General features: G+C 43.6%; 1 protein-coding gene across 1 annotated transcript in view; it reads right to left on the bottom strand.

Annotated features, from left to right (window-relative positions):
• The window catches only part of LOC309444443 (vascular endothelial growth factor receptor kdr-like), a 131,415-nt gene that overhangs the window by 41,895 nt on the left and 71,206 nt on the right, over nt 1–18,314 (bottom strand). Inside the window, exons 10-12 of the mRNA XM_082062256.1 lie at nt 15,630–15,780; nt 12,653–12,752; nt 4,554–4,662 (exon numbers count right to left, since the gene is read on the bottom strand). Of these exons, the coding sequence (XP_081918382.1) occupies nt 4,554–4,662; nt 12,653–12,752; nt 15,630–15,780 (360 nt within the window). The remainder of the gene's footprint in view (nt 1–4,553; nt 4,663–12,652; nt 12,753–15,629; nt 15,781–18,314) is intronic.

Below are 18,314 nucleotides of genomic sequence, written 5' to 3'. Positions count from 1 at the left end.
AGGACGCTTTATAGTTTTGCCTTGATACGAGACTTCACCAGTGCGGAGTTTTTTCTACCGACTTAACATTCTGGGAGCAGAGGCTTGGCTTGTTTTTCTTATCATTTCTTCTACTGACATTTTTTATTTAGCATTTGGAATATTTTTAGCTGGAACCTGTGCTATTCTCTTCCATCTTGTTAGCCTTTCAAGAAGCTCTTTCAGCTCCAATAGAATATTCATTGATTTTCATTACAGTGGAAAGAGAAAGAGAGGAAAAACAAGTCTCTCTTGCTCTCCTCTCTCTTTTCTCCTCCTACCTGGATTATCTGGGGAGTAACTGCAGTTTTGAGAGCACATTGTAAGTCAGTTCATCTCTTAGACTACTTTGCTTACACAATCTTGAACCTGAGCAGTCATTAACTTCCTCTCTCTGAACAGATACAGTGTTTTATAAGACTCCTAATAAGTTGGCAAAAAGAATGCACCATGGGGCCTTTTCTCTTTTATCAGCAGTCACCAAACATTTGTCTTTCATATTGTATTACAGTGTAGTAGCTGCAAATTTCACTCTCGACTGTGCGGGATTCCATGGCAGAATAGGGAAATGAGCCATTGGGGGAAGGTAAAAAGTCAGCATAAATCAAAAGAAAGTCTGGCTCCATTTGTATTTACAAGGAATTAATTGGTTTTAATTTCCTGTGCTTTGCACAATAATCTGCGTAATTCAAACCTTCTGCTCTGTCGCAGATTCCATCCCGGTGCCTGTCAGGGTGGGGGGGTTGCCATCAGGAATAAGCGTGGAGGGAGAGTGAGAAAAAGAAAGGGTGAGCCCTACCATGCGAAACAGCACAGATCTTTTCATAAATCCTGTAAACATGTCAGCAATAACCAAATTGAAAGTGGCAAGCAGTTGTACAACAGCCCCGTTCATCATTGTTCCAGTATCTGATAGCAGTTTTTTATCTCGTGTTTGAAATATAATATTTTCTTTCTGGTAGAAATCTTTAACTCAATTTTTCAGAGTTGCTTTTGCAATCAGATAAGCCCTTGAAAAAGGCCTTTTGTTATTATTTGTTATTCTTATCATAATTAATTTATATTCCAAGAACATTCAAAGGTTTCATATGGGTGGGATCCCATTCTGTTGTATATAGTACAATCAAACAAAGGCTAGAATTTGATTTACTGTGGACCTACAGTAATATACCTTTGCCCTTTCCAAGGTGCAGACCAGAGATTAGAAGGTAAATAATACTTGTTAGTGGCCGAGAATACCTCCAGAAGACATCAGGTCAGCTTTTCCCTGCCCTAGGAAGGCCGCAGTCTGCCTTGGGTGTCCTTTGGTGCGTAACCAGTGGGGGACAATGACACATGGCAGCTCTGAGCATCCGATGGCTCATCCACATTGCCCATGACAAAATAGTCATCTGACTTAAATGAGGACACGGGTGTCAAAACCGAGGTAGGCAAGATAGGCAGGAGACACATTTTGTTTCAGCAAGAAGCGGTAGAACTGATTTACACAAAATAAAAATACTGGAATAAGAGTTAGGCCGGGGCACAATGAATAACACTGCTGTTATATTGCATTGCTGTGGGAGTTTCTGCTGCCAGGAGCAGGTTTAGGAGCCGTTCAGCGGGACACAGACAGTCAGGACACCTGCAGAAAGAGCTCAGAGAGGTGTCAGGGCTGCCGGTGAATGGTAAGATTTCTCATCTCATTGGACCCCTTATATGGTTTGATTTCAGCATGATCTCTGAACCTTGTTGACCCTTCAGTGAAATGAATTCTGCTGGCAAAGAAATGATTTTAAAATAGATAGCAGTGCTATTTCTGGTGTCCGTGGGAGTTTTCATGGGGGCTCTGCAGTGGGAGAACAAAATGACGGGTGACATTATTCCGTTGGGATAAATACATTTTTCTGAAATGAGTGTGGTGGTGATGAAGCAGCAGACTGGAGTAAGACATGTCCCCAGAGAGCAGGGGCAGCCCAGACACCACCTGATGAAGTTTCCCTGTCACAGCGCCATGTCCTGACAAAACATTTTGCTCCTGACCTAACAGAACAGGTTTTTGAGGGAAAAAGAGAGTTTAGCCTCTGTATCACCTTCAGATTTCTTACCAGGGAGAAGTTAAAGAAGCTCAGTTCAACCAAAATGTTTGACAGCAGTTCAGGATCCACCAGCTTGTTTGTTGGTAGGAGATAATGGGAGATCAGGTCTTAAAAATCAACAAATTGCTGAATTAGTTGTAGAATCCCACAACAAGCAGCTTGCAGAGAAGAGAGCCCTGTGAAGTGCTAGCAACATTTGCTAGATGTCCTCAAGGCCCACACGTCGCTCGTGTGCTCTCAGTCTCTAACTCAGGCTTTATCTCAGCTTTTAGGTTCAATCTGCATAAAATTAATCAGCCCAGCAATTGTAAAGCACCCTGCTTAGAACCCGATGCTTTTGGACTTCTCTGGTTTGGTACCTCCCGAACTGTCCCTGAATGTCCCTCCAACAGGGAGACCAGAGGCAACTCCTGGTGCGAGTAACTTGGCAGTCTCTTGACCTCCTCCATGTGCACCCAGTAGAAGACACTGGGTTTTATCTGTGGGGCAGACAGAGCAGCTCTTAGAGCAGCTGGAGTAACACACATCGCTCAGCAGAGGAGCATCACGTAAAAATAAACCAGCGGGAGGTCACTCTGCTGCTTTTTTACCACTGCAACATGACCTACTTAAGGAGCGGGATGGACACATTTAGAAAGATTTCATTTCTAATCCATAAACAGCACTATTTTTAAACACGGCACTTATAAAAGTCAGTCATGCTCATCCAGCATCTGCCTCTTCACCAAAGCGGCACAGGCTCTCACAGGCTTTTCTTCACAGCCGAGAATATATCTACCTTGCCAAGCCCTATTCACCTCCTGGTCTGTTTTGGTGAAAACATTTCCACCATAACCACTGCCAGAAATTTTGTCAAGTGAATCATTTCCTTCATAATTAAAATTGCATGATTAAAACTTTTGTGTCTCACAACATTGCTAGATTGTTCTCAAAGAAAAAATCTGAACTATTAGCCCACTGTGGGGTAAAAAAACCCTACATAACTTTATTATTAAAATAAAAAACATAGTTGTGAAAGGTGCGTGGATCGATCTAACCCTTTGAATCTGACCTTATGCTAGTTGCTTATTTAGTTGCTGTGGCATTAATTTTGGTCACCAAGTGTTACAAAGTCCTGTGAATAGCTTGGGAACATGCGGCTTTGAGTAACCCGTCCAAACATAATAGCTGGCAGATTGCAGAGCAGAAACAAACCCACGTGAAGACTCAACACTTGGAAGTGGTGAAGTGTCAAATTAATAGTTGGTCTTCAGCCTGCCTTGGACATCTTGAGGACCTCTTAGGTCTAAGCTGTATCTGCCAAAAATGCACCTTGGAGGGCTTTTCCTAAGTAAATAAGAGTTAGGGCTTTGGAAAATATCTTTTGGAGGCTTCAACCCTTTTCTGTCTCCATTGGGCATTGGGATAGTATAAAGATGATGTAAATGGAGGTAAAATCTTTCCCCCATACGGCACCAGCTTCGTTATTGTTGGATGACATTTTTCATATTAGCAGTTCTGTGTAATAAGAGTGGTAAGAATGTTTAGTGAGCCCTTTCTTGGTTAGTCGAATTGAAATGTTCTGAATTACTTTAGAGCAACAGGGTCAGACAGCGGGGGACACAAGAGAAGCAGAGAGCAGAGCGCTGCCATGAGCGAGCGGCGCCCTCCGGACTTGAATCGTGGGGAGGAAACCAAGTAGTGAGAGTCAGACATTTACCTTCCAGGACACTTCTGCACTCTTGGTTCTAAAAATTGTTATTTTGATGCAGATTTACCAGCCAACATCCACTCACCCAGAAAGTGAGCACAGAAATGGTTCCGTTTGTTCTGGTGAAGCACTTGAACAAGGCTGTCCCTCGACTCTTCTCTTGTTTTTTTTTTAAACTCCCATTTCTCCTAAAAGCATTATGTAGGTCTTGATCTCACTACTAAAGAATTTCGGTGGTGAAAGGTTAAGCAGATATTTGTTTGGATTTGTGTTCTTTGCAGAAATATCATGTCCACCTCCTCCCTCCTCAAAGGGCACTGCAAAGGCTAATTGCTCAGGCAGGGATCCAGTGTCTCACAACTCCCAGTGACACCAGCCCTGGATTAGTTCTCAATATCGGCCTTACTCACCTTTGCTGACTTAATTGGAGACCAACCATTCCCTTGAGTGAGGGAGAAGACTACAAAGAATTTCGCTTTTGCTGGAGGTTACGTGAGGACAGCGCTCACGTGTCATGAGAGTTGCTCTAAGACAGAGGCAGCATCAAGGCCTGCATCTGCAGCTCAACAAGGGCAAAAGGGGCATCAGCTCTGCTGTCAAAATCACGTCAAACCCTGCGTTCCACTGACACAGGACCCAGCCTTGCGTGTGGTGAAGAGCCTGAGAGTGCAAGCACAACGTTCTGGGATTCCCAGAAGTTTTAATGGGCGCTCACCCATCAGATCATCAGCATCTGGTTTTTGTGTGGTTTCTCTCGTGTTCTTTACCTGAGACGTAGAACTCAATGCTCCTCTCCTCTTCACCGATCTTGTTTGAAGCCACACAGTAGTAGATTCCTGATGCACTGCTGTTTTCCATAGTTATTGTGCTCACAATCTGCCAAGCAAACAGAGAACAAGTAAAGGCTTTGCATGCGGTGTAGGCTTAGCAGACAGGCTTGAGAGTAGTGGATAAGTCTGTGTTTTATAGTAGAAAAACAGTTCACAAAGGAGCTTCTAGTAATGAGTGAAGCTCAAAAACAAACAAGTGCATCTGTTAGGTTTTTGGTCTGTCATCTCACATCAGCTCAGCCCAGTTAATTCTCTTCTCTCCTCATTCCTAAACCTTCCCCTTCTTTTCTTTCTGTCTCCCCAGTGAAAAACAGGGTTCCCCTTTGACACACCGCCAAGGTCTTTGTGTGACAACATCAGCAAAAAGCTAAAGATTCATCTAATCTGGAAGATTCATCTAAGACGCTGGAAACGCAGTCCCACATCCACCTGTTTTCTGCTTTTCAGTCCTGGTTTCTGTGGGTAACAGGACACCCACATTTGCATGGGAAGCAGGTCATTCCTATGGATCTGGTATAAAGACTATTGTGCTTGGAAGCCCCTTGATTCTATAACCCTTCCTGACAGCCTTAACCAGAACTTGGGCGGTAAGTCAGGGAGCTCTGCAGAAGCAGAAATGCAGAAAGAAAGGGAGAATGGTGAGGGAGAAGGAAGGAAGACTTGTCCTGAGCTGCACCACAGAGAAAAAGGAAGCGGTTCAGTTACTCATGGGGCTTGAACTTGAACTCGTCCTTAAGAACTTGTGTGCCTTAAACATGCTAAGCCTTCCGTGTAGGGGCTTCTTACTGAGGAGCCAGCCGTATGGCACTCCCCTGTCCCTGTCATGATGCGACATCACCAGCTCATGGAGCACTGTCCACAGGTCATGGCTTTAATTATTTCTAGTACTTTCCTTAGGCTATGAGCAAGAAAGCAGGGTCTAACGCACCAAGACAGAGATGTTCTTGCAAGATTACTTCGCATCCCCTGCAGCCATTCACCTGAGGAACTCTGAGCCCTCACATTTGGAACAAATATCACTTTCTTTGCCGTCATCTCAAAGGACTTTGAGAACCAAAACTTATAACACCCTCTGGCCCTTTGTCCTTATCTCCAGAGAGTGCTTTGAAGTGCACAAAAGCATCTCTGGACTCTCTTTTTAATATCCTAAACTAAACTCACACAAGACATTCCTTTACTCTTCATAAAGCTGCACCATGAATGTATCTATAGCTGTGTGGGATGTATTTTCAGAGAGATGTTTAAGATTTTCTGAGCTTTGGCACTTTAAATCCCATAGGGAAATGAATTTCAAAGGTTTTGATCCCATGTGCATTTTACATTCTAATGGAGAACATTTTCCTTTTCACCTCGGCAGAATAACCAGTAAGTGGAAAAGTATCTTCTTATCATGGGCACTAAACATAGAAATTAACCAATAATAGATACAAACCAAATTTAGGGGTGAAAACAGGAGATGAATAAACCCAGCTCCCTCTGGTGTCCACCAAAGAAAAAGCTGTGCAGTTCTCATTTATTTTTGACATGAAAATAGCTGTAGCTTGGCTATAAAATCCCTCAGAGGAGCAGTCTGCTCCTCACGCCACAGGTTATGACCAAACGCATGTTCGGAGCGCTGCCCCAACTTTAAACAGCAGACACTGCATTTCAAGTTACTGCTGAATCAGGACCAACATCTTTCTTCTCTTGACTTAGAATTTTATATCTGGGAATAGAAAAAGCCAATATAAATGCATGCGCTGAGGACAGAAGGGGATAAATTTGGACAGCTGTTTAACAGCTATAAGTCTGGCTAAGTGACAGCTCTAGATGGGAAGTCAAGGATAATGCTGTACAGCCAGTTAAAATCATGAAGGGGAATGTAATTATCCATTTTGGAATGTGTCCAGAGTGGCAGGGGTGACACTGTGACTCTTCTAAAAACTGATGCGATGCCTCGAGCTACATTTGGTGGCCCGGAGGTAAATGCGCATATACTCATGGACACACACAGATGCCAACGTCTCTAACTACATAACTCAAGAGAAGTCTGACATGCTGGTGGGGAAAAAAAGGGCAAAAAGCTATACAGAGGCCTCATCCTCCCTCATCTCAGTTGTGTCTACATGTGAAGGTAAAAAAGATGTTGAAATGACACTGGGAAGCAATCTGGGGACAAATTCTAGGGAAAAACATTACTGAGGAAAAGTGATTTTCTTGTTCATGTGCTCAAAATCACTGTTATGCACTTGCATGCCAGTTTGCTACACACAGGAGATAATGCACTTCACTGTCTTCTCTTAGAACCAGCACCTCCCAGAGTCTTCCGAAATGTGACTTTCAAACCAGCAGCATCCGGCAGAGAAATATATATGATTTTAGAGCCGGAAATGAAGGATTTTGAGTGATTTTCTGGTAATAAGAGGAATCCCTTGAGATCATTATGCATCAGCTTTTCACTCTAGCTGTGCTCCTGAGTAAATCCCTGAGACTGGGAGTCCAATTATCTTTCCAGCATCTTAAAGAAAGTTCTCAGTTGCCAAACTAACCTAATCCTGGTTCAGTCCTCAACAAGAGTGATGCTTTGGAACACACACATGCTATACCAAAGGGCATCTAAATCCTCCTTCTCTCTATGAGACCGCATCGTTTTGTCTTTTACCAAAAGGAACCTGAAAGTAACATTTAGGAAGCCAACAGTGGTATCTGCTTTTTATGAAGTATCTGTAGATCAAGGAGATCCTATTGAAAAGTAACACTTATTAACCTAGATGTTAAACTCCATGTTATCACAATGCTGATGTTTTGTTAGGTGTTCATCACCTGTTACTGTAGGCAACCTGAGTTGAACAAGCTTGAACATTTGGAATTTGCCTGTACTTGGTCATAGTGGCATGTAGGGATAAGGAAAACATTCTTCTCAATGCCATCCCTATATTTCCAATGCAACCATTTCGAGGAAAGTCTGCAAAAATAAGTTGAATGAGAAAATTTGAACTTGAGCAGCCAAACCTAGGAATCTTTTCCTGTTATTAACAGTGAAAACTGTTAGCAGACTTCAGCAGACTTGTCTCCCAGTGGAGTGGCACAGTCCCAGCATTTGGGGACCTTTAGTATGGAGTGGAAAATTTCCGAGGGGACAAGCTATTTTGTGTGCTTAGTCCAAGCACCTGGGAAAGTATTTTCCATTGCTGGAATCACAGCCAGGGTAGAAAAGTTTGAGACCTGTTGGCATTTGCTCCATCTAGACTCATGAAATCACAGAAAGACCTTGGCTGCCCGGGACCGCTGGTGGTCTCCTCTGAGCAGGGCTTTCTCCAAAGATGTTTCTCATGCTTCCTACCCAGAAAACTGCACCCAGACAGAGCACAGCACTTTCTGCTGAGCCTAAATAATACATTAAGCTAATAATAAATAATACTACATTAATTAGAAGTTTGGACTTTTTAGTTCACCTTCCACTCCGTGTCCTAGTCAAGAGCAGTTCAGCCTAAAGGACACATTAGCCCTCCCCAATGTACCCCAGCCACATGCACAACCTCTGTGGCTGTTCTGTCCTCAGCTTCTATGCAGACTGCACTGGAACCAATGGTAATTAATACCAAATTATTGGCATGTAACGTCTAGACATCTTCCTAGTGGGAGCTGGGCTGGGATCCTGTGAGTTCCCCGCATACCAAACACTAAACATCCTTCGGACCGTTTTGGATTGCCTGTGTTGAATTTGGAAGTAAAGGGCTCCATTTCCTATTACTTAACCTAAAGGCCACCCAATACTGTGAGCCCGAAGAAGGGATTATTAGCTAATAAATAATTACTATAAAAGAATAAACAAAGTTTAAAACTCAATAAGAAAAGAAATAAAATGACTGATCTCTGAAAAACAGCTATGACAAGTAAATAGACATTGCTGCTGGGAAAACCCATAATGGAATAGTTCAATAAAGTCCATATGTCTTGCACTGTAATGTTCCCAAACTGATAAAAACGAGCTATTTTAGCAGCAGCCAAATAACATTCCACAGCCATCTACCATGAGTGTTTTAAGACATCTTGTAGTAAGGACAGAGCAGCGAGACCTTTTTTTAAGCTGGAGCCAGCATGAATTAATACATCTTGTTATTCCTTGCTTTCTCTTTCCTTTGTCTAATCTCTCCCTCCAACAGCTTTAGTTAACAATTCTCTCTTTCACTTCGTTAGCTGTATGTGGGCGAGGATGAGGAGTAGAAAAAGTGGGTGGAAAACTTCTCAGCTGTCTAATTCTGGCAGAGCCGGGGTGGAGGTGGCTGGAGGGAGATGGAATTATAGGAACGTCACCAGAGACCCCGCAAAGAAAAGATTCAGCTAGCTCCCAATCCATCTACTTGAATGGCACAGAATAACACTTATTTTTATAGCCTGACAATTCTGATCCGTGATCTTAGTTCATTCATTCAAAACATGCTAAAGGATGGACTGAGGATAAGCCATAAGAGAAGCCTGGGAGTTGGCTGAGAACTTGCAGGGTTTGCTCTCATCTCTGGCAGCGGGCGCTTCCCTCCCTGTGAAAGGACAACAAGCATTGCGTTCGGCAGAGCTGATGGTGGAATGTGCGATGGGGAAAGGTGCTGGACAGGGCAGCAACCCAGGGAAAACCGGAGATTTGAGGTGCCTCTGGGGGAACTGATATCCACTTGTGCCATGGAGGGACTGATGACTCTGGCCCTGGGGCAGGTGGATGGGTGCTGGCTCCTCATGAGCAATGACCTCCCCCAGGCTTCCTCCTCACACCCAGGGGTTGCAGGTGAGGAATTTAAGATGGCAAGAAGACAAGGGGACATTCCTTATGTCCCTGCTGCTAGCCAGGCTCTCTCAAGAGACAGTGTAGTAGTCCCTGTGCTCCTGTGCTTGAGTAGAGCCTCAAACATCTGAGAGTGGAAACTCTGTTCACCAGACGCATCCCACTATTCTAATGTAGCCTGTTTGTTCCTTCAGGAGGTTTAAACCTGCCATTTTGGGTCATTTTTTTTGAGTGATTGTGAATTTCACCAGCAAAAGAGATGTATGATTTTCATTGCAGGAACATCCACATGGCCAGGCCACTCTCTCATATGTATAAGAAAGGGAGAAAAGAAATTATGAGAAAGCCCCAGTGAGGACTGAACTATGTATGGATTTTGCTGTTCTTTTCTACTATGTCCTGTTCTCCCGAGCTCAGACCAGTATGTTCAGTTTACTAACAGGAAAGAAAACGAAACAGCAATCCAGCTCCTTGCAACTTGAAGAGGGAAATCAGGCAATTCATGGATGTTTCACCTGGTGTTAAACAGCAGTCTGTAGAGGTAGCTACACAGTAGTTTAAATCACAAAATGAAAAGTTCAATATTGACTCAAACCCACTGGGAACATTAAACTAGTATGATGCAATTGCCTCAACCACTATTTGACCAAAATTCCAGTGAAGTACATCTTAACATTAACAATAACCACATGCTTTTCTTTAGTAATGAGACCCAGCCCTTAGAACACATGAGGGCTGAAATTCACTTCTCTCTCTGTGGAATAAAAATTGAATAATCATTGTGATGAATAAGGCAAGAGACCTCCATTTTACATGCCACCTTTGTCAAACAGATGTCTAAACATCTTGGTGTGATCAAAGATCACGTCAGGCATCAGTGGTCTGCTGGAAAAATCCCTGCATGCTGCCCTGCAAACTAGGTTTTGAGCAAGATTTTGGATCTGGTCATTTCTGGGGGTTGGTTCCCATATTCTTAGCAGCTCTAAAAAGTTAATGCATTTTCTCCTATGTCGCTGAACCAGCTGAGGATGAACTCCAGGGATGCTGAGATCTTAGAGACAAGGTAAATTCCACCTTCTGCTCTGTGACTCCAGCTGTCATTGGACAGGCTCAAATCACACAGGAAAAGTAACCAGGCTCAGCTAATCCCAGCTTCATAACACAGTCAGTAAAAGCCATGCTCAGTCAGACTCCAACATCTTTATTATTTCATCTGGCTAGTCAATGCAGATGAATTACTTGCTAAGACATGGTGGGAATGGATTGAGCTGTTTCCTGTCTATTCCATTTCTGGTGGGAATAACGACTGATAAAAACCAAGAAAAAGTCTGAAGGCTATGAGTTTTCATCAGTCTCTATTTGAATTATGTTCTGTTATCTAAAGACTCCGCTTAACACAGATTGGACTTCAGAAAGGGGGGAAGGAGAGGAATTGTCTGCTAATGTAAGCAGGGACACAGTGCTGAAACCTGAGATTCACAAAATCTAGTTTTATTAATTTGAATAATATTTTTTATTATTTTACGTCCTGAATAAATCTTAATCCAGGATGTAAAAATCATTAGGAATCACCTCAGAATGTGTTTTCAACCAGTGGATCACCAGGACATTAAAATAATGAGAGACTGGAGACTGCTGCATCTTTTCTTTCTGTGGAAATTTGGCAATAGGGAAAAGCTGGGAAGGCCCTAAGGATGCGCCAACATAGACCGAGGATGTGTCACTATCCCTGCATGGGGGACAGCAACCAACAGGTGTTTCTTGAGGCACCACAGTTGTGAAACCCTTCACTTTTATAGGTGGACTAACATAACTTGAAGGCTGATCAGCAAATGGAAACTAAGCTCTCAGATACCAGATCGTATATTTAGATAGACTGTATATATGGAGAGAAACAGTAGCCATGAGAGCTGCAAAACTCTTGTCAGTCCATGCAGCAACCAGAAGGGCTTAGAAAAGGAAGCAATTTTGTAGGTACATGTCACCAACCTCTGTTTTTTACAAGTAATTAGCACATTGTAGTTGCTTTTGCCTGAGATCTAAAATTATTAGAGAACACATTAAAAACAGAGCTTAAGGGGCACTATGCCAACTAAATAAATCCAATTTATAAATATCTTCCAGCAAGGGGAAAACTCAGGAATGAAATGCGAACACTGATGTTCTCCTTCCCAGGCCAACCTCCATGGTTTCAGAGCTCTATTTTAGATTACGATTAGAGCTGGAAAATCTCCATGAGAAAGAGCAGATGGCTAAGGCACTGATCCTGCCAGATGCTGATTTAGTCTGGACCCAATCCAGAAGAGCACTTTAGCTTTGTGCTTAACTTTAAGCATGGGAGGTAGCCCCAGGATTATCCTGTGCTTCATGGTATGTGAGGATATGAACTACAGCATTTAGCACCTTGCAGGACTTGGCGCTAAAGCATCTGGAGCATCTACCTTGAAACCTGTAGATGCAAAACTGCTCCTAAAGCCACAAACCAGGGTAAAACTACAGTCTGAACCAGACCACACCATCTTCTCCAAGGCATGGCCAGAAATCTCTGAATCTACAGCAGAACAGCGGCAGCGATTCCCCAAGGATTAGCATGGACGTGGGTGAACAGCATCACTCAGCATCACCACAGGTACCAGGGAGGCACTGAATAGATAATTAATAGTTCGTGCAGTAAATGTGCTCCCAGTGCTGTTTGGAAGGGGAAGCAGACAGGGAAGTGTAGAAGGAAGGAGATCTACCCACCTTCACTTGGTAACATGGTGGGCAGCCCATATGGGTAAAGACACATTGAGACCTCCTGCTGAAGCAGGCAGGCTCACTCTGAAAATCAGGCCAGTCATCTCTGGCCACCATAGGCCTCTTAAATTACACAGTGGTTTAACTCCCGCTACTGGGAGAGCAAGGCTGGGCAGTACAAAGTGCTAAGTGCTAAGCATTGTAATGAACTCAGAGTCCTTATCAGTTGTGTGTGCTTCACAGGACCCCTCTTGCACTGAACTGGTCTTACACTTTCTCAAAACTGAGGGAGACATAGAGGTTTTTGACCTAAAAAGTCTTTGGAGAGTTTTAAACAGGGTATGTGACATCATTACCAGAATCCCGGCATTTATAAACAGCAGAGATCCGAAAATGATCCCAGGGCTGTGGAATTCAAAGCATGCTAACAACCCGCGGAGCTTGGGAACTGAGCGAGAGAGCTCCCCGTGAGCACGGCCTCCCCTCCGGAAAGCCCACTGCTATTCCCTGACATCATTGCTCAGATTTGCAGCACACGTACCTTTCTTTTATCCTCATGCTTTGTGGTTTCGATGCTTCTGATCTTGTTGCCTATGGACATATTCTCCCGAACCACAATTTTTTGGCCATGGGGGTTGCATCTGGAGGTAGAAAAGCAAAGGTGGTGGTCAAGAACAACAACTCACTGCAGGTAACTCAGGGGGCATTATTAAAGGTAGAGAATGTCATTCTTAGACAATAATCTTAGGTCTTAAAAACTCATAAAATCTGTTGCCATTGGAGATTGATAATTCTTCGTGAAACTACTGTATTCCTTCACTGCAACATTTCAAAATAATTTAAGAAGCACCTTGACAGAGGCAGACAAAGATCACTATATAAGCAGCAAGGAAACATCCCAAACTTCCTGAAGATTGAAAAGAGAAAATACTGGGGAACTAATTAAATCATGTGAGTTTAGCATGGCTAATATGAGTTACACTCCAGCTCAATGAAGCTGTGCCTCTCTAAGTGCTCTTTTAGCACTTGCAAGGCATTGAAAAATTCAAAATGCCAGTCATTCAAATCCATGGGGAGGTTAATATTGCTGAGTGTGTCTATTTGTCTACTCAGCTTTCCAACATGAAGTGCAGGCTGAGAGAGTAGAATGGATAAATACTGGGATAGGGATAGCAGAAAGCTCCTGTAACACTGCATATTCCCCAGAAGATAACCATAACACACTCAGTTATCAATCTTCATTTTTGAATTATGGGGAAAGAGCAGTGTGTGTAGCACGTCATGCAGAAATGTATATCTGCACCGAGGCAAAAGTCTTCTTTAACTACAATCCTTGGAATAAATGAGCAGAGACACAGGTCCCATTTTTAGCAGCACAAAGGTTTCAGCAAGGCTGGAGCTCCAGGCATCCTGCTGAGGGTGCTGCCAGTTGTACAACTCGAGGAAACCTTTCATTTTAATGTTCCCGGTTCAGCTCCAGTCCAGCACGGCTGCGTGTTACAAACTGCGAGTCCGTGACGGCCAGTTAGTGAAGTCAGTTCGGTTCCAGAAGTATCTGGGATTGCACCTTGCAGCAGTCAGCACGGTGCACAACACACAAGTGTCCTCACGGCGCTTCCCATGGCCTGTGCCAGCGGCCTCGGGGCCCACCGGAGCAAAACAGGATTATAGGGGGTAAAATTAATACAGACGTCTGCCAGTGATAACCAAGGGCTGATGCTGTAGAAAACTAATCCATAAATCAGGCCATGCCTTTGCTAAATCTGCACGAGATGCACGGGTGACACCCTGCATCAAGGGAGGGCTTATAGCTCTCAAAAAGCCTAATTAGAAGATGTCTTGAGTGACTTCCTGCAAGGCACAATTCTGTCTTGAGAATGAAGGGAAAAAACTCAAAGGAAGCAAATCGCATCACAGCTCTAAGGAACAATGATAGTGCTTTGGGATTCGAAGTGCACTTGTGAGGAGGGAGGAGAGAAAGAGAGAGAGAGAGGAAGTGAGACAACAGAAGGAACCGGGGCTGTGTCATTTCCCACAGGAATCCTCCTACAGCTTCTGCTGGAAAAAGATAAGGCTGCCCCGGGGGCCAGAAGAGGTAGACGCCACTCTGGAATTGTATTTAAACTGATAAGATCAGAGCGCTGGAACAAGGGTTATGTGAGGTCTCTTGCCATCAGGTCACTGGTTTGAATCTGGCTTAATTTGGCATTCATGTCCAATTCTTTCTCCCTAGACAGAAAGGTCTGGAAAAGATTTCAGGTCATCTCTGTGGCTTTCCTACAGAATACATAGCCTGTTTCCTTATGGGGTTTCCATTCTACTCTTGTTACAAGCTTGTGTGCCTTCTGCTGACCTGCGATGCCAGCAGCCCCACCTGAGCCTGCGAATCTCTGCCGTTTCACTCCTGCAGGAGCAGTGTAACTCCCTAAATGCGGTAGCAGGTTACTTCCCTTGCGGAGAGACACCAGGTCACTTTTTAGACCCGACCTGAGACTAGATCACCCGACATCACTGCAACCGCTGCAGCAGAGAACCTGGGACAGGAGCTGCGCTGTGACTTTTCCCTGTCTCATGGCTCGCCATTCGCAGCGCTTGGAAAAGCATTGAAATGGTGAGAAAGTGAAGAACCACCCAGCAATTTTCTCGCTTGCTTCCTAGATCTGCCTTCAGTTTTTTTATGGATGGAAAAGCTGACTTCAGCCCTCTCATTGCAGGAAATAGTTGAAGCGCAGTCAGAATTGTTATACATGACTCCTGGGGTACCAGGGGAAGCATTTAGACCTCACCCAGTACCTCTTTCTATACATCACTCTGCTCATATAACAGCAGGAGCAAAGACAATGTCCGCTTGTATAAGGTGAAACTCAAAAGGCATCTTGTGTTTTAACTTGCCTCATTCCTCTCTGATAATTTTGACCCAGTGACTTGTTTCTGTGGCTTCACACCACCGGCTGCCTCCAGACCTCAACAAAAAAGAGCCCTCACTAAGGTGTGAAACCTGTGGCCACCTTTCCCAGCTTCTGCAATGCAGGTGTTGCCACAGGAACCCCTGCTCAGTGTGCACTAGTGAAGATAACCCTTATAAGTGGCGTAATTTCCATGTGGCAACTAAATGAAGCCAATTCTTTAGCAGGTTTGCCTGACAGTAGCTCTTACAGGGGGGAAGAATGTGTCACCTCCACACAGAAAGCACTGATCTGTTTTTTCTTAGTCAGCCACACAGGCTGCATCCAAGAGGTGTACGGAAAGACCTTGGTAAGTCAGAGGGACATTGCTGGCCAAGCTAGAGAAAATTCAAGCCTGATCTTCAGTCACTTTAAACTTATCTGACACAAATCTGATCATATAGAAGGTTCTTGTAGCTCCAAAAAGATCATACACAACTGCATGAGATCTTCAGGTGGGAATCACTGCTCGTGATTTTTAACAAAGGTAAATGAGACATACTGGAAAGAAAAACTGTCTCGAAACTACCGAACTGTTTTACAACATGTTCATCTGTAGGAATGTTCACTTACAGCGTGTCTGTGAGGCTGCAGGGCTGCCACTTCCACTCGATCTTCGGGTCAGGATTGCCGCTTACGGTGCACTTGATTTTGTGTTTGCTTCTTAATTCCACCCGCTCAATCTTATCGAAATCAGTTTCCTTTTCATAGATTTTGGGTCTCTCTAAAGAAGGGGGAAAAAAAACCCAACAAATGAGCAAATATACATCCATGGTCATGGTCCTGTTTCCATCAAAGGTTTTGAAACTTTTAGCTGTGATCAATAAGTGATGATTTAGTGAAGCGACTGAAGTTGTAGGGAAATTACCAGCAGTACTGAAAGCTGGAACAAGGGGATTAGTTGTGGTGTTTCAGAAAATGCACTGAAATCCTGCCACATTCATCCTAATAGCTTTCAAATGTTGTTGTGAACCTGCTACCCTTCCGGAAAGTTTATGCCACGAAATGTTGGTTTATGTACTGTGGGCAAAATATAACAGCATTCGACGTCTGGTGGCACCTTCTGAGCCTTATCAAACAGCTGCAATATTGTTACCATTGTGCAGCTTCTCCCCAGGGTTTTGGAAACAAAAAAAATAGTCTTTTTGATCTGAAAACTTCGCTTTTCTGTTTATGTGCAATGTGCACGGGATGCAGGGGTGAAGAAAGCAAGGAAGAAGTGGCGGGGACAAAACACTTGTAGGATAATGCCAAGAAATTCTCACCACCAGCGAAACCATTCAAAATGTCACTGCATTACTCACATCTGGAGGGGTTGCAGGATCTCACCCTTGGGTTGGAAATCTCTCAAGAACAAACTTTTGTGTGACACTTTCAGGGCTGCTTGTTGCCAGCAGGAAAGAAATGCTTTGTCCCATCTACTTCCAGCTCCCACGGGAACATGCGAAAATGAGAAATAATGCTAAAAAATCCCCAAAGCGGACTGAACTTTTCCTAACCTCGGAGAAGGGTGGGTTTGAGTTTGGGGTGAAAGCACAGGCTCTTCCCTTATGCAGACAGCTCTGCCCATCCTTAGCCGTATCTCTTTGTCTGCTTCTCATAACAGGAAATCAAACAGATTTATTGGTGGGTCCCTCTGTGGACACCTCCGCACAGCCAAGTGCGGCCGCTTTACGCTGAGGGCTTTTGACAAGTTGGGAAGTGAATGTAGATTAGATTTCTATTTTTCGGGTTAACTTATTTTTTCTGCTGTCAAGGAGGCCCCCAGATATGTAAATATGAGCTACTGCCCACCTCATCAATCTTGAGCCCTTTCCCTCTTTTTTTAATAGGGTTTTTTTTCCCTTCCAGCCCTCTGCTCTAATGAGAGGACTGACCAGGCTGATCCCGTGTCTCGGTGGGATCCTCACGTTCCATCTCTCATGGCAGCCAGGTCAGACTCTGAAAGATCTTCTGACCTCATCGTTGCCTGAAAATACTTCAGCATTTCCTTCTTGACCACATGAAAGGAGTATTGGCTGGAGGTGGTTCAGCCATACCCTCACTCCCATGCTACAGTAAAACATCAGCTGCTTTAAAGAACCTTCCTTAGGTCATGATTAACATTTCCCTTGAAAAATCCAAATTATAGGCCTTGTTTGGTTTTGCTCATGTTCCCTTTTGCTTTTTTGATCCCCTTTGGTTGTCTTGTTTCCCCATCTGCCTGCAGATGATGTTCCATCAGGCTCCAGATCTCCACTCCTCACTCCTTCGTCCCCTCAGACCATGAGAGGGATTGTCTTGTTGTGAAGAAGATGAGAAGGGAGCAGAGTTAGGGGCTGTCTAGCTCACATCCGGCTGTAACATGGACACGATTTCCTGCACCGCATCGCTCTGGGTTACGCAACGGACTGCTGAGCAAGTGCTTTCAGATTTGTGAGCAATTCACAGGACAAATTAGTGGGACTAATGTTGGATTTCCTTGGAACTGGCATCTCATTTCCCATCAGTAAATTATTTCTGATCATAAAAATAATTTTATAAAACTCCCTGGGGAGAGAAGCACATTTTTCATTATCTTGGGCATTTTTCTTTTCAGTGTCAAATCCTGTATTCAGCATGTCTGGACTGACCTCAAAAGTGTGATTTTCAGTTGGAGAAAGAGACTCCAAGTTCAGTCTGAAAGGTTATTCTAGTGTTATATGAAAGGTTACTCAAGTGGTGTATTTTCTGGGCTGTAAGAACCAAGCTTTACACACTTGGGGAGAGATACAGTATATTTGTGTGGTCTTGTGTGTGTGAAAGCGTATGGGGGGACAAGGTTTGATTACAATCTTTTAATCTGAGGAGATTTTTCTATACTCTCGGTGAAATGATGAACATGATTGTCATTTAAATTATCCCTCTAAAAAAGAAATAATCATTTTATCTTCATTTAATTCAAATAAGAACATACATGAGTGACGAATGAATTCCTAACTCCAGGATAACTGTGTGGCACTCTGAAGTATTACCTAAAACCTGAAATGAGTCAAAATGATTCATCAATTGACATAATTATTGTTTATGCAATTACTTTCTTAAAACTCGAGGGGCTGGCTAAAAATGCCTCCCCATCATTTCTTGTACGGTGCCTTATAACATGGTTAGTGTGGGTTCGGAGCTAATTAAGGGCACAACTCTCAGAAACTGAAGCAATTTTCTACGTGTCTCCTCTTTTTCCCTGTGGATGTTCTAACAGTGGTCAGTGTCACTCTGCAAACGACTCTTCCTGCTGCG

Source organism: Streptopelia decaocto (assembly GCF_964273445.1).
Source record: "Streptopelia decaocto genome assembly, chromosome: 10".
Lineage (NCBI taxonomy): Eukaryota > Metazoa > Chordata > Aves > Columbiformes > Columbidae > Streptopelia > Streptopelia decaocto.
The sequence above is the reverse complement of the archived record's forward strand: the minus strand, read 5'-3'. Positions and strand labels throughout refer to the sequence as shown.